Source organism: Perca fluviatilis, chromosome 24, assembly GCF_010015445.1.
Source record: "Perca fluviatilis chromosome 24, GENO_Pfluv_1.0, whole genome shotgun sequence".
Classification (NCBI taxonomy): Eukaryota; Metazoa; Chordata; class Actinopteri; order Perciformes; family Percidae; genus Perca; species Perca fluviatilis.
In genome coordinates this window covers 3539286-3553366 of record NC_053135.1, presented here as the reverse complement: position 1 = coordinate 3553366, position 14081 = coordinate 3539286, and the positions used below count along the sequence as shown (strand labels likewise).

At 40.1% G+C, this 14081-nt stretch overlaps 1 protein-coding gene and 1 pseudogene across 1 annotated transcript; one reads left to right on the top strand and one right to left on the bottom strand.

Moving 5' to 3' along the window:
- Positions 1–1350: 1350 nt before the first annotated feature.
- Positions 1351–5138, bottom strand: LOC120554783 (plakophilin-4-like). Its single transcript, XM_039793809.1, has 3 exons — positions 5107–5138; positions 2091–2288; positions 1351–1459 (listed from the first exon to the last, which is right to left on the bottom strand). The coding sequence occupies exons 1-3, from the start codon at positions 5136–5138 to the stop codon at positions 1351–1353; spliced, it is 339 nt and encodes a 112-aa protein (XP_039649743.1).
- Positions 5139–7572: 2434 nt separating this feature from the next.
- LOC120554782 lies at positions 7573–13934 on the top strand (annotated as a pseudogene).
- Positions 13935–14081: the final 147 nt, after the last annotated feature.

Genomic DNA, 14081 nt, shown 5'->3' with positions numbered 1-14081 from the left:
GAGTAGATCTTGTCTTTGGCGGTCATAATTTCTACAAGAAATCAAAACATGTTGCACTGTCTCCGGTTCCTGACATGACCACAAACCACTCTGGTGCTTTCCTAAAATAAATAAAGTGCTGTTCAGAAACGTGTGACCAATCCTCATTCTAAAAATAATAACCTCTTCCCTACGTCTACCCGCCCTTCTTTTACAAACATTAACTGAGTCAGTGACCTTACTAATTGAGAATAAGTGCCTCTCTTTGTGTTCTTGCTCCCAGAGCTGTTGCCATTTTAAAATTGTTCCCTGCCACACAATACTTTTACCCTCCGCCTTGGATAGATTCATGGTGACATCTTCCGCTTTCTTTGCTTCCCCCCTACGTAATATTGTTAAACAATAAAAGTTGAAATTCTACTGAACGCTGCGCTGGTTATTGTGTTATTACATAAGGGTGTATCACACATGCATTTTAGTGCAGGGACTCAAAAACTACTAACTACCTATGGTTGGTTTTTAAAGGGTTAACATCTGGGGGGTTTTTTTCAACCTGGAGGACCCTATTTTCCTATGTTTTTGTGTCTGATGGGAACAACAACCTTTGACATTGGTCCAGTATTAAGTGAGATCGCTGCAGTCGGCAGTCAGAGACAACGCTACAATGTAAGTTAATGCGAACGATTGCGCACTTTCTATTTACGTCCATAGGCTCAGATTAATATTCTAAGTGTCTGACAAAATTATGGAAAGGATTTCTAAGGGGGTTGACCTTTCTGTTAAAGAGTAAGATCCTTTTTTAAACATAAAAACATCCGCCAAAATTGCGTTCACTAAACTACCAGACTCCATGTAAATGAACTTTTAGCATCGTACACTGTCGACAGAAGAAATAAAACTACGAAAAGGCGTTTTGGGTCGTCTTTCCACTTTTCCAACCATCACAACTCTAGTTTTGGTTGAAATAAACACACCGTTTACCGATTTACATGTGGAAATATGTTCTATACATGCTAAAAGTAGGCCTACTGATTATTTACATGGTGGGTTTAGCGCTAGCGACCTCAGAGCTGTTTCTGGTTAAACAGAAAGGTCTTAAAGAGGTTTTAAAGGTCTATCTCTGTAGGGATATTTTTCATAATGTTGTCACACACAAGAATAATCATCTGAGCCTGTCAGCAAGAAAGCAAGCACTTTTAGCGGACCAAATTGACGATGCACATTTGCCCCATAGGTCTGTAGAGTTACATTGCAGTCCGGTCTGTGGCTGCCGACTGCAGCGATCTCTCTCTCTCTTAATACTGGACCAATGTCAAAGATTGTTGTTCCCATCAGTTACTTATAACAAAAAAAGAGGGTTTATCTTGCTTTCTAGACGTTCCTGCTGGTACCGACCTGTTTGTAGAGGTTCCTCAGCTCTCTGTACTGCCACAGCGTGTTCAACACCTGCGCTGCCGCCTTCACAACCTTCATCGAGTACCTGCCGAATCAAGACGCACGCCGCATGCTAACACATGAAGTCGTTTCACACGTGATAAAAACTGTAATGCCAGTAAGATACCAGTAAAGTACTTTTTTTTTTAAAATATCGCAATATCAACTTGTGCAATAAACACACCACGCAAGAAACTCAGAGATGTTCTGTGTTAGTTGAGAGAAAATGGCAGAAAAATACACTTTAAAATGTAATGTCATTGTTTTTTAGTGCTGCCTTTTATATTCAATAAAATGTTCAATTTGTTCAATAAAATAAAGTTGGAAATGATTTCCTTTCATTTGTTTTAAACTCAACAAGCAGTTTGTTGTATTTTAGCAGAATACTGAAAGCAGCAGAACTGAATACGCTTTAATATCTGGTTATTTATCGCAAGTAATCGTTATCAAGATATTCAACATTTTGCATATTTCCCTCATATCGTGCAGCAAAATTTTAAATGAAATGGAATTAAAGTTAAAGGTTCGCAGTGCTGTGGAGGAAGGTCTGGCTAGTTGACACAGCAATGCCAGACTACTAAAAAAGTAAAAGCTGACGTGTTTTGCAGAGACTTGATGAACGACTTGATGAACCCTGCGAACAGATTTCCCCGTGACGTTTCTTTGCCGTTTCGTACCCTTTCCCCCGTCCTTTACTGATGTCCACCAGCTTCTCGATGCCTCCGCTGTCGGCCAGAGCTTTGGCGTTCTCCATGTTGCGGCTGGTGACCTCGTGCAGCGTGCAGCAGACCGACACCACCGTCTCGTCCGACAGCGCCGTCGGACTGCCGCCGGGCAGCCGGTTCACCAGATCCCGCATGGCGTAGCCTACTTTCCTGCAGGAGGAGACACAGAACATGGACTTCATTTAGACTTTGTCGTAAAACTTGTGAAGCTTTAGAGACACGGTCAAAAGATGATGCCTGTGTACTTATGTACTTACCAAAGTATGCAAAAAAAAATCCTCCCATTGTAGAAAGAGTATGAAAGAAAGAAGGATCCAACCAGCTGTGTGTTTAATGGTCTAATCATCTCAGCTGGACTTGTAGCCGTTATATTGTTGGCTAGTTTACTTTAGAATCAAGCATCAGATTTTATAAACTACATGTGCAGAAACCTTAATGTGTAAAGTAACTAGTAACTAAAGCTGTAACAGATGAATGTAGTGGAGTAACTAAAGTAACTAGTAACTAAAGCTGTCACAGATGAATGTAGTGGAGTAACTAAAGTAACTAGTAACTAAAGCTGTAACAGATGAATGTAGCAGAATAAAAAGTACAATATTTCTCTCTCAAATGTAGCGGAGTAGAAGAAGAAAGTGTCTTAAAGTGCTCATATAATGCTTTTTGGCTTTTTCCCTTTCCTTTATTGTGTTATATATATATATATATATATTTTGTTGTGCACGTTATAGGTTTAGAGTTTCAGGAATCTGAAGGAAAAAAAAATAAAGAAGAGTGTGGATTATATGCATATAATGTTGAAAAAAAGTCATGGTATCGTATGTCAGAAGAGGGACCTATATTATGTCGGAAAAAGTGAAAAAAGTCATAGTATAGCATGTTGAAAAAAAGTCATATTATAAAAAGAGCATTATTACTTATATATTTAAGTAATACTTTTTGTGTGTTGAAAAAAGTGAAGTCATAGTATAGTATGTCGAAAAAAGTAATTAAAAAGTCATAGTATAGTATGTCGAAAAAAGCCAAAAAAAAGTTGTGGTATTGTATGTCCTAAAAAGTCATAGTATAGGATGTCGAAAAAAAAGTGAAAAAAAAGTCCCCTGAAAAAAAGGAATGTTGAATAAAAAGTCATGGAGGGTGCTGTCCATGGTGCTGCAATAACTGTCCATGGTTCTGAAATAGCTGTCCATGGTGCTGGAATGGATGGTGCTGTCCATTGTGCTGTAAGAGCTGTCCATGGTGCTGGAATGGAGGGTGATGTCCGTTGTGCTGAAAGTGCTGTCCATGGTGCTGAAAATGATTGTCACTAAAACAGAGGGGTGCTGAAAGAGCTGTCCATGGTGCTGATGGAGCTGTCCTATATCATTTACCTCTATCTATCCTACTTTATCTAACCCGGTAAAAACAGGAGGGTATACATCAAAAGGGTAACACATTGAGCTATCTCATCTAACGCTCTGTACTGGTTAGAAGTTGTATTTATTGTTTACATTTCAGAGGCGAGAAGTTGGAAAAACTGTTGAGACAATTTGTTTGTGGGATTTGTTCCTTCAACTTCAATTGATTAATTAGGAATAGCTCACTTAGATAATTTACTGACTCAACAATCTGAGATTGAAGGATTCAATCCCTCTTTTGTCTAAACAGTTTTTAATTTGATATTATTTTAAAAAATATGACTTTTTATCACTATGTGTCATACTATTTCAACTCTGGCATTCGCTTTTACGTTGAACTCAGCGAACCTTGCACTTATTAGTACATTTATTAGATCTACCAACATGGCATGTCCTGAATTATTCCACTAGTCACAATGCCAGAACACCTAATATGTGAAATTAGTTACAGACCAAACATGGGTTAATTAACCACTGCGGAAACTATCAATATATCCACATATCTTTAAATCACTGGGTAAATGACTTGCCATTGCTAAGATTATAAATCTGCTGCTGAACGTATTACCCAGCAGAGATTAATTACTGTAACAAACCATATTGAAGGTTTTGTAAGGTTGTGTAGTCTGTACAGTAGGCCTATGTTATCATACAGCAAGGGAAACAAGCGACAAGCAAGTGTGTATGTGTGTGTGTGTGTGGTGTGTGTGTGTTTTCTAGTCTTTAAATGAAGTCTCCTCAAACAAAACTAAATACTTTTATAAAAGCAGATTGTACAAATTGATTGCTTGAATATACTATAATTTTAATTGAAGACCATTTATAATAATTTAATATATTGTTAATTTGTATTATTTAAAAAATATTTTCTTTTATTTGTAATTGTTTTATTTTTTTTATTTTATGGAGGGATTTTAATACTGTTCAACAAAATAAAACAAAACCACATCACCTGCTGTTGAAAAAAAAGATGGCTTAATTAATATGAGTGACACATATTTGGCTACATAGTGAAATAAAAACTAAACCCAGCGGTGGAGGAAGTATTCAGATATTTTACTTGAGCAGAACTATAATACCACACAGTAGAAATACTCAGTTAGAAATAAAGGTCCTGCATTGGAAATGTACAATATGTACAATCAGATAAAAAAATTTGACATAATCAAAGTACATATACGTGCCACATTAATATACAACTGAAAACATCCAGAACTACAACACCCAATATGTTCCTGTACTAACATGAACACTTGTGAGCACAAACATATTTATTTTCTACCTAGGAAATAGTTTTTGAAAATGATAAATAAACAGTGAGGTTTTTCTAAAGGGAACATAGGAATCCTGAAAAACTCAAATTTGCTGTGCTTGTGCATTTGGGTATCTGGAGTGCCGACCCAAACACTGTCGTTCTTCTCTTGTTTCTCCCCAGGCGAGTTGCACAGTTTCCGGACCACAACTGAGGAGTTTCTTCACTTCATCTACGTCTTAGTCAATAAAAAAGGGGGGCTGGATGAGTCTTGGAAAGGATGCCGGGCCTTGTGGGAGTCCGGACCAGGCCTCCCCTTTACATGGCTCCATCCTCCTCCTCCTCCCGCTGCATCTTTCCTCTTGCTGACCTGGTTGTCTTCTAACTAGCGTTCTATTAAACTGAGGGGAGTATTAGACTTGACTGATATTGGACATTCCAATATTGTTTAGCCAGACAGGGGAGCCTAAGCAGAGAGAGAAGTGGCGACGTGTTTAGCATCAAGCATCTACCCTGGCTCTCCTATCTAATTGAATGATAAATACAACCTCCAACCCAAACATGTCCATCTTCACAGATAGCGTAGTAATAGAGTAGTGGGTCAAGCCAGAAATCTATTTGTGCTCATAACTTCTACAGGTTGAGAGAACAACTAAAAGCATCCTGTGCTTTTGTTCAGTGAGATAACAGTAACTTGAGGTGGGACCTTGAGTGGTTGAGTGATTCCTCATGAATATTCTTCTGTCAAATCTTCAATAAATTCTGACTGTCAAAGTACATAAAGTCTCCATCATTCAGACACTTGTTTTATACAAAACCAGTTCTATTTGAAGAAAAGTTGACATTTAGGTTTTTCATTGACATCAAGAGAAATGTAGAAAATCATCCAAATTCATTTAGAATGCAGCTGACTGCAGGACTCAAAAGACCAACAGAAAATGGAGGGAATCAAAATGATGTCCCACAGATAAGGTCAATAATTGCGCAACCTACAACTTTCATTATCATGTTGAAAGAGGGTGCATAAACTAACACTGTTACCATCAGATTAGTGATTCAGTTGTTGCATTAAGTACAATGAATAATGTTTCTAGCTCACATTAGATGTCTTCCAGGGTAGTAATTGACATTTTAGGGTTTGATGCTGGTGAGTTAGCCCATCACTCGTGTATAAATCTCAAACCGATGCAGCATTACTCCTGGTTACATTCATCAGGGAAAGTCTTTGCACCACATGTGGCTGTTTATCACATTGAATAAGTGCTGCTAAAGTACCAAACAGCTTGTTAAGGGTCTGAAATAATTCATGATTACATTTCGACATCATTGTCATTGTGCAGTGTACAAGTACAAAGACAGCGAAATGCAGTTTTGCATCCAACCAGAAGTGCAAAAATGAACACGGGGTGTTGCATTTGGTATCCCTTCAGAAAGAGTGAATGAAATTGAAATATGCATTGAGGAAGCCAGTGGGATCTTCCAGCTGAGGATAGTGACTGATGTGTTCATCCAAAATGGTGACCGTCGACCTCTGGACCAGCTGCATGCAAGAACAAGATACATGTTTGAGAAGAATTAGATGATTAGCGAGTAAGAGTACATAAACACTGATGGCTTTGTGGTTTGAAGTGCTGATCTTTAACTATGAGGTCATGGTTTCAAACCCAGCTGTCAAACTTTGTTAAATGTCAACTTCTTATTTTCTATCATCACTACTAAAATGCCCCAAAATACCATACAATGCAGATACCATCATTTTCTTGTGGTGGTTATAAACTGAAGGAAAACTTTCTTCGACACAAACTAATGTGATGTGTCCTTATGTTCAACATTTCTGACTAGTGATTATTCTTTGGGACAAAGATTAACTCAGGCTTTAGTCTTTCAATGGTGGTGTAGAGGCAATGTTATTAGCCCAAAATAGCAAAGATTCTTTGTTTGAATCCAGCTATGAACAATGTTTCTAGCTTTTCTTATAAACTGAAGGAAAACTTTTATTGGCACACACTTGTGTAACGTGGCATTATAATCACTCAAACAATAAGTAGAAAACCTGATATAAACCAAATATTCAACATTTCTGACTAGTGATTATTCTTTGGGACAAAAATGGACACTGATTGCAGTGTTTTGATGGTGGTGTAGAGGCAATGTTATTGGTACTTGATGGCAAAGGTTGTTGGTTTGAATCTGGCTGTTGACTATTTGTGGACTACTGAGCTTTACACCCAGAATGACAAAGACAAATACACAACTAAACAGATGCTTGAGGATCAGATCTGATAGCTCAGTGTGATGGAACACTGGTTGGAAGACACAAAGGTCATGGGTTCTAATACAAGAACTGTCAATTTATTTTGAACTATTATGAGTGTGGTCATGTGAGAAGTCATATAAGAGACTTACATGACTTACAGGTACATTCTTCCTTAAGAGGGCGACTGAAGAAGTCATTGGTCCAGGAAGGGCCAAAGGATCCTGTCTTGTCTGTTTGCTTGTTATTTATACTGTCAAACTGAAAGCTGCCAAACTGTGTTTCGTTGTTGTGGAACAGTGACAGTGAAGCTTGCATTCCATTCTATATGGAAGCAAGCTCACTGGAGTAATGAAAATGTGTGGTTTTCATGTGTTGGATTCCCCTGCATTCATTTCCATTGACTTATTATTTCCATAACAGTTCATTTGCCCACAAGCCACGCTGTCTGCATTTGAAGCAAGGAGCTGTAACAGGCTTGGACTCGCTCCTGCTGAAGAATTAAGAAACCCAGGAAAGTGTTCATGATCCACAATGGCTCTCAATATAGCAGGTGTAATAATGATGGTTGTGTTCTACTTGCTGGTGTTGGGAACCGGCATCTGGGCATCTGTAGAAGCTAAAAAGCTAAAAAGAAGGAGAAAAACACAAACAGTAGTTGTGTGGAAGTTTCCTTTTTGGCTAACCGGAGTGTCTTTTACCTTATCTGGTCTTGGTGAATTTAATAAGGGTCTGACGAAAAGTGGTCTCGGATGGTTCGGGCCAAATACAGGAAGTTATGGCAGGCTACCGTTGTAGAGAAGCACAGCTCCTTTAAGGAATAACAGTGTGTAGGCCTACGTAGTGTGTGTTATTGAGCAAGAGAGTGACGGTGGATGCGCTCAGAGCAGACAGCTGTTGCAATCAAGAGCAGAGAATAAATCAGCAGTTTACTTGTAAAGTAGTAGTAAATGTACTAGTAAATGTAGACTACAGTGTAGGTTGCAGTTGGTCTCTGAATAAATGCTGCAGCTCCTCCAAACCCAAGTAGTTCCCCTGTCTTGTTTCTTAACAACGTAACCAAACAAAAAGAGACTAAACCAATCAATGTGCTGGTTTTACTGTAAAGTGTCTTTGAGTACCATTTAAAGCGCTATATAAATAAAATGTATTATTATTATTATTTTAATTACAAGAATCGGGAGACGCGGCTCACGTAGGCCTGTGTGATGACGACAGGACGTAGCCTAGTTATGTTATGTTGTTTCTCAAAGTCAAGGAACCTTGACACACCCAATCATTTTTTAGCGCACTTGCATAACTACAGGGGCGTAGCCGTAATTTCCCGAAGTGCTGGGGACAGACTGTTCAGATTTTTATTGAAAGATCCTCCCCCATTTGTCTTTCCAAATTGGGTGTTGTGGGTCAGCTGCCTTGTTCCCCCTTCCTGTGTGTTTGTGTCTCCCTTTTCCCCTCCGTGTCTGTCTGTACTGTTTGTCTTTACCTGGAAGTGGCAGTGGGCGTGTCAGGAGGAACTGGGTCAAGAGGCGTGGCCATTCATCCCTGCTCTGTCGCCGGCACAGCTGAGGCAGTATGCAGTATTTAAACCCGGGCTGTTCACCTCTTCAGCGCCAGATCGTTACATACACCGACGTGTTAACTTGGCTCAGTATCCCTGCTCTAGCAACTCTCTCGAATTTACGTTTTCTTTGTCTAACTGCAATTCCTCTGTGCAGATCCTGCTGTAACCTGCTCCCCACCTGCCGTGCTCCGCCGTCGTGCTGCCTGCCTCACGCCAACTCCGACATATCCACCTGCTTCGCCTGGTTTCAACTGTGGAACTTCTTCAGATCCGCCACTGCCTGGTTTCAGTCCACTCCCGGAAAACTACTAACTCAGCCTCGGTGGTTCATCTCCACTGAGTATTGTCATCTAATAAATACTTGAACTTTTATCTGTGTCCTGAGAGGTATATCTGTGCGTTTGGGCCATATATACAGCCTTAACATTGGGGATTCCAAGCAGCCTACATTTAATCCATGATTGATTGAATTGATTGGACACTGACATTTCCATAAACCGTTCCATTCTGTTTTACTGCCACGTGAGACCTGTTAATATTTTAGCTGACCGCACGGAGATAGAACATGCCAATGAACCAAGTATGTGCTACTAAAGTCATTAATATGCAAGAACATAAGACATTTTTAACATTTGAATCTATTACTCACAGGGACGTTGGGACAAGTTTGTGGGGTGTGCTGCAAAATATGTGTGCGTGTGTGTGTGTGTGTGTGCGCATGCGTGAGTGTGTGCGTGTGTGGGGGGTGTGGGGAAGTAGTGTATGGGGAAAATTTAGGCCATAATAGCCCAAATTTGGTGGCCTCTGGCACATTCTACTGCTACTATTCCATCATATACATTGATCTTAATTATTGCCTATTTTAATGAGTCTATCACCCTATATTATTTTTATCATTGCCTGTATCTACAGTCGTGAAAAAATGAGGACACCCATGCTAAAGTTGACAAAAAGAGGAATAAAAAAATCATCTTTCGGAAATTGATCTTAATGCCTTAATTAAAAAAATGAGGAAAAACCCAGCCTTTAAGGACACCAATTATCTTTGTGAATGAATAATGTATCGTAAATAAATAAATGTTCTTCTTTAAAATACAGGGGGCATAAGTAAGTACACCCCTATGTTAAATTCCCATAGAGGCAGGAAGATTTTTATTTGTAAAGGCCAGTTATTTTCATGGATCCAGGATACTATGTACTCCTGATAAAGTTCCCTTGGTCTTTGGAATTAAAATAGCCCCCCATCATCATACACCCTTCACCATACCTAGAGATTGGCATGGGGTACTTTCCATAAAATCATCTCTCAATTCAAATCAAACCGGCTATTAGGCTAACATAACAATAAAACCATGCCAATCTCTAGGTATGGCTGCAGCAGGCTATACAATACATTATTCATTCACAAAGATAATTGGTGTCCTTAAAGGTTGGATTTTTCCTCATTTTTTTAATTAAGGCATTAAGATCAATGTCCAAAAGATGATTTTTTTCATTCTTCTTTTTAGTCAACTTTAGCATGGGTGTCCTAATTTGTTTTGTATATGAGTCTATCAAATTAGTTCAAATTACTTCACCGATTTAGCATTAAACTTTGTATCAGTAGGAACCCGGTAGTATTTTTGAATGATCGTGCTTCCCTCCCTCATGTCCCCCTGATACGAGAGATAGCTGTATTGTGTGTCTGGATAAAAAACCTCTGATGATGCAAAAATCGTCATTTTGCGTCATCGGAGGCTTTTTTGGCCAGAGGCTAGAGACTACAGAACAATTAGTTCTTTTTTTATTTTTTTTTTTTAAAGGTGGACTGTTCTTTGCAAAGCCAATGAGGGAGAACAATTACATCAGTATGATGGATCCATTTCAGAGAAAATATGGGAAAGCACTGACTGCTGACTGCTGTTCTTGCCACTGTCCCGGTCATAGTTGAAATTATCTGGGTTCCTGCATTATTGATTTCTTTGGGTACACATATGCACACACGTATACAACACACTCAAATGCACAATGGTACTGCATCCAATGTATCATTCGTAATTGTGCATGCGTTTGTTCCAGGGGCGACCATGAGTGTCATCTTGGCGCTGCCCTTCAGTGTTTGCGTCTGGATTCTGCTGCGGTGGCGATCATCTGCACTGTTCTTGGAGGTCTCTACTCAGTTGCTTACACTGATGTCATCCAGCTATCATTAGTGCTCGTTAGCCTGGTGAGTCTTACTCAATCACGCAACTGAGAGAAGACAGATTTGTCACGCAATGAATGCACGTGTAGTTTGGAAATCTACCAAAATTATGAACACACTTCCCTTTTCCACAGTGGCTGTGTGTCCCTTTTGTTTTTGCAGGTGGCGTTTATACTGACATCACTAAAACAGCATTCAACCACACATATCAGGCCCCCTGGCTTGGCCAGCTTGAGTCTGACGAATTGTGGAGATGGATTGATCATTTCCTAGTGATGGTAAGATGAAAAACAAAGTATTAGTTTGTGACTTCTCAACCATATTTGTTTCCCATGTGGTTCCAAGCTCTCTCTACGACGCACCACTACTTACTATGATAGTGTACCATGTGCAGTTATAATGGACATTTTGGAAATGGGATTTACATAATAGTATGTAGTAGTAATGTAGTTTTTTTTTAATGCATTTCATTTTCTAGACTGTAGGCAATATGGCAGTTCAGGATTTCCATCAAAGGATACTCTCCTCCAGCTCTACATCCACAGCCAGAATCATCTGTTTTATAGCGGCAGGTGGAGTCACCATTGCTGGACTTCCGTCAGTGTTGATCGCCGCTGTTGCAGCTTCAACAGGTACATTTAGTATAGCGCTTGGCGGTATCTTCAACATTCCAGATTAGGGAATGGAGCCACAACTTTTGTCTGTTTTTGTCCTCAAGACTGGAACGCCACCTCGTATGGTTCTCCCTCTCCGTATGAGCGAGGTGAGGCGGCCATGGTGTTGCCCATCACCCTGCAGCATTTTACGCCAGCCTACATTTCTGCTTTTGGCGTCGGAGCTGTTGCTGCCGCAGTGATGTCATCCGCTGACTCTTTCCTTTGTCTGCAACTACCATCTTCACCCCCAACATCTACCAGACCATCAGGAGTCAGGTATAAGCAACAGCAGCGTGGAAGTGGCAATTTTTTTGATTTTAAGATTATTCTTTTGGGCATTTTGGCCTTTAATGGATAGGACGGTTGTAGACAGGAAAGTGGTGGGAGAGAGAGAGAGGGGGAAGACATGCAGCAAAGGGCTACAGGTCAGATTTGAATCCTGGGCCGCTGCGGTAAGGACTGAGCCTTGGTACATGGGGCGCACGCTCCAACAGGCGAGCAATTTTTAAGGTTTTTAAGGTACCATTGGAGGTGTTAATAATTTTTACTTGCATTTTTTTAAATATGTTAGGTCCATATGTGTTTGTGTTGTGTCGTGAATGTGAAAATGAACTGCTACCTCCTCTGTCAACTGAAAAGAAATAAGCGGAAAAATCAGGCCAATTACAAAAGCTGGTCAGTCTGACATCATGTTGCCTGAGCTCATTACTATTCATTAGCTCAGCTCACTAGTTGCACTGGGTAAAGGATTCTGACAGCCAGGCTCTCATTGGCTAGCTGTTAGCCAATCAGATTCAAACAGCTTAGCTTGTTGAATATTAGTTATAGTATTAGTAATATTAGCTGAGGCTTTCTATACCACGCTAGAATTCCACGGTAGAACTTCAGACATTACCACAAAGTAATGAAATACGTGTGGCAGGGCACCTTTAAGTATTTTTCTCCTCTTTAGGCAACCGATAAAGAGCTACAGTGGGTGATTCGTCTCTCCATCGTGGTTGCAGGACTTGTAGGAACATCCCTCACCTATCTGGACGGTGGCATCTTGGTGTTCTGGATCTTGGGCTCAGACCTGACCTACACCATTGTATTCCCGCAACTAATCTGCGTCCTCTTCATCGAGGTTTCCAGCAGTTACGGGGCGATTACAGGCTTCCTTGTCGCCGTGGTGACGAGACTGTTGTGTGGAGAGCCTGTGATCCTGCATTTCCCAGGATGCACTTTAGAGGACGGCGTTTATATTCAGCGCTCTCCTGTCAAGACTATTTGCATGTTGTGCGCTCTGGTCTCCATTCTGATGTCTTCCTATGTGGCCTCCCTCCTGTTTAACAGGGGGATCCTTCCTGAGAGGATGGATGTGTTCAAAGTGAAATCTCAAGGAGCACTAACACCAGCAGATGGCGCCAGAGAGGGCGACAGTGATGAGACTCATGAAAATTATACCTTTACCTCTGAACCAATGTTGGATACAAAGTGCTAATTTTTTTTTTTTTTTTTTACATATGTCTTTAGAAGGACTGACTTGTCATTGTTGGTTATTGCACATTATTATTATTATGGAAGGAAATAATTTTTGGTTCGGGATTATTTGTTGGGCTATTGTGACAGGCTCCTACTGGTGGTGTTGCTTCCATTTTTAGGTCATATAGATTACATTGTAAATGGCTGTCCTATGTAGTCTCATTCCTGTTTATCAAGGGGATCCATTCCTGAGAGGCTGGATATGTTTAAGGTGAAATCCCAGGAAGCACCAAAACCAGCAGATGGCAAGAGACTGATATTCCAAATGAAAAAGACACACTTGCCTCTGCACCAATGCTCGATACAACATGCTACATTTTGAAGGCCTATGCTTTTTGTGCTTTCATATAACTGGTTTGGGGTGATGGCAAATGATATATTGCAATTATTGCTTTACTTCCTATAAAAGAATGAATTAACATGTCATAATTAAAGAGCTCCCCTTTCCAAACGACCTCAAATCTGACATTTAACAAGTTCCTCAACATTACCATCTATTCTGTTAGGCTATTCACAACAACATGAGACACAATGGCGAGCTGTGAAATCCCAGCTGCCACAACAAACTGGCCAAGTATGTGTAGCTGGTCCTCTGAATTGCATAATGAATTGTTGGCAGTATTGGTTTCAAGTCATTTTCATTGACTCGCTAACCAGAGGCGCCTCTGAAAGCATGACAGAAACTTTTCATACTGCATTTCAGCCAACTTTTGCTGCATTGTCTTATTTTTAATTTGATTAGTGGTGAGACTTATGGATAGGACCGATTGAAAACGTGGTAACTGTGTTCTGCTTATCAAGACATACAAAGCTAAAACCCAATCAGTTAGAGTGTAAATGTGTAAAATGCTGGATTACCTTAGCATAAAGACTGAACCTCCTTTCTGACGTTGTGTTCTCCGTCACACACACAAATAATACATACGCCATTGCTTCGGTCAGGTAAATAACTGATGAAAATGCTGTGATCCGTAGCTGGAAGACAAACAGAAAGAGTTTGCATAAGGCACCAGCCTTAGTTGGCCTTCAGACTTTAGCTTTATTGCCTTTGGGAATGTCAAATGATGCGGGGTTTCTGCAGCTTTCACACAGTCAAATGTAATACTAATTCAATACTTCAGCC

What these genes read in the sequence shown, in the direction of transcription:
- LOC120554783 (XM_039793809.1), bottom strand. Translation starts at nt 5,138, where the DNA reads ATGCAGCGGGAGGAGGAGGAGGATGGAGCCAT. An exon ending in GAGGAGGAGGATGGAGCCAT is followed by an intron (nt 2,289 to 5,106) that starts GTAAAGGGGAGG and finishes CTCCTCCTGCAG; the next exon opens with GAAAGTAGGCTACGCCATGC. An exon ending in AGTAAAGGACGGGGGAAAGG is followed by an intron (nt 1,460 to 2,090) that starts GTACGAAACGGC and finishes TTGATTCGGCAG; the next exon opens with GTACTCGATGAAGGTTGTGA.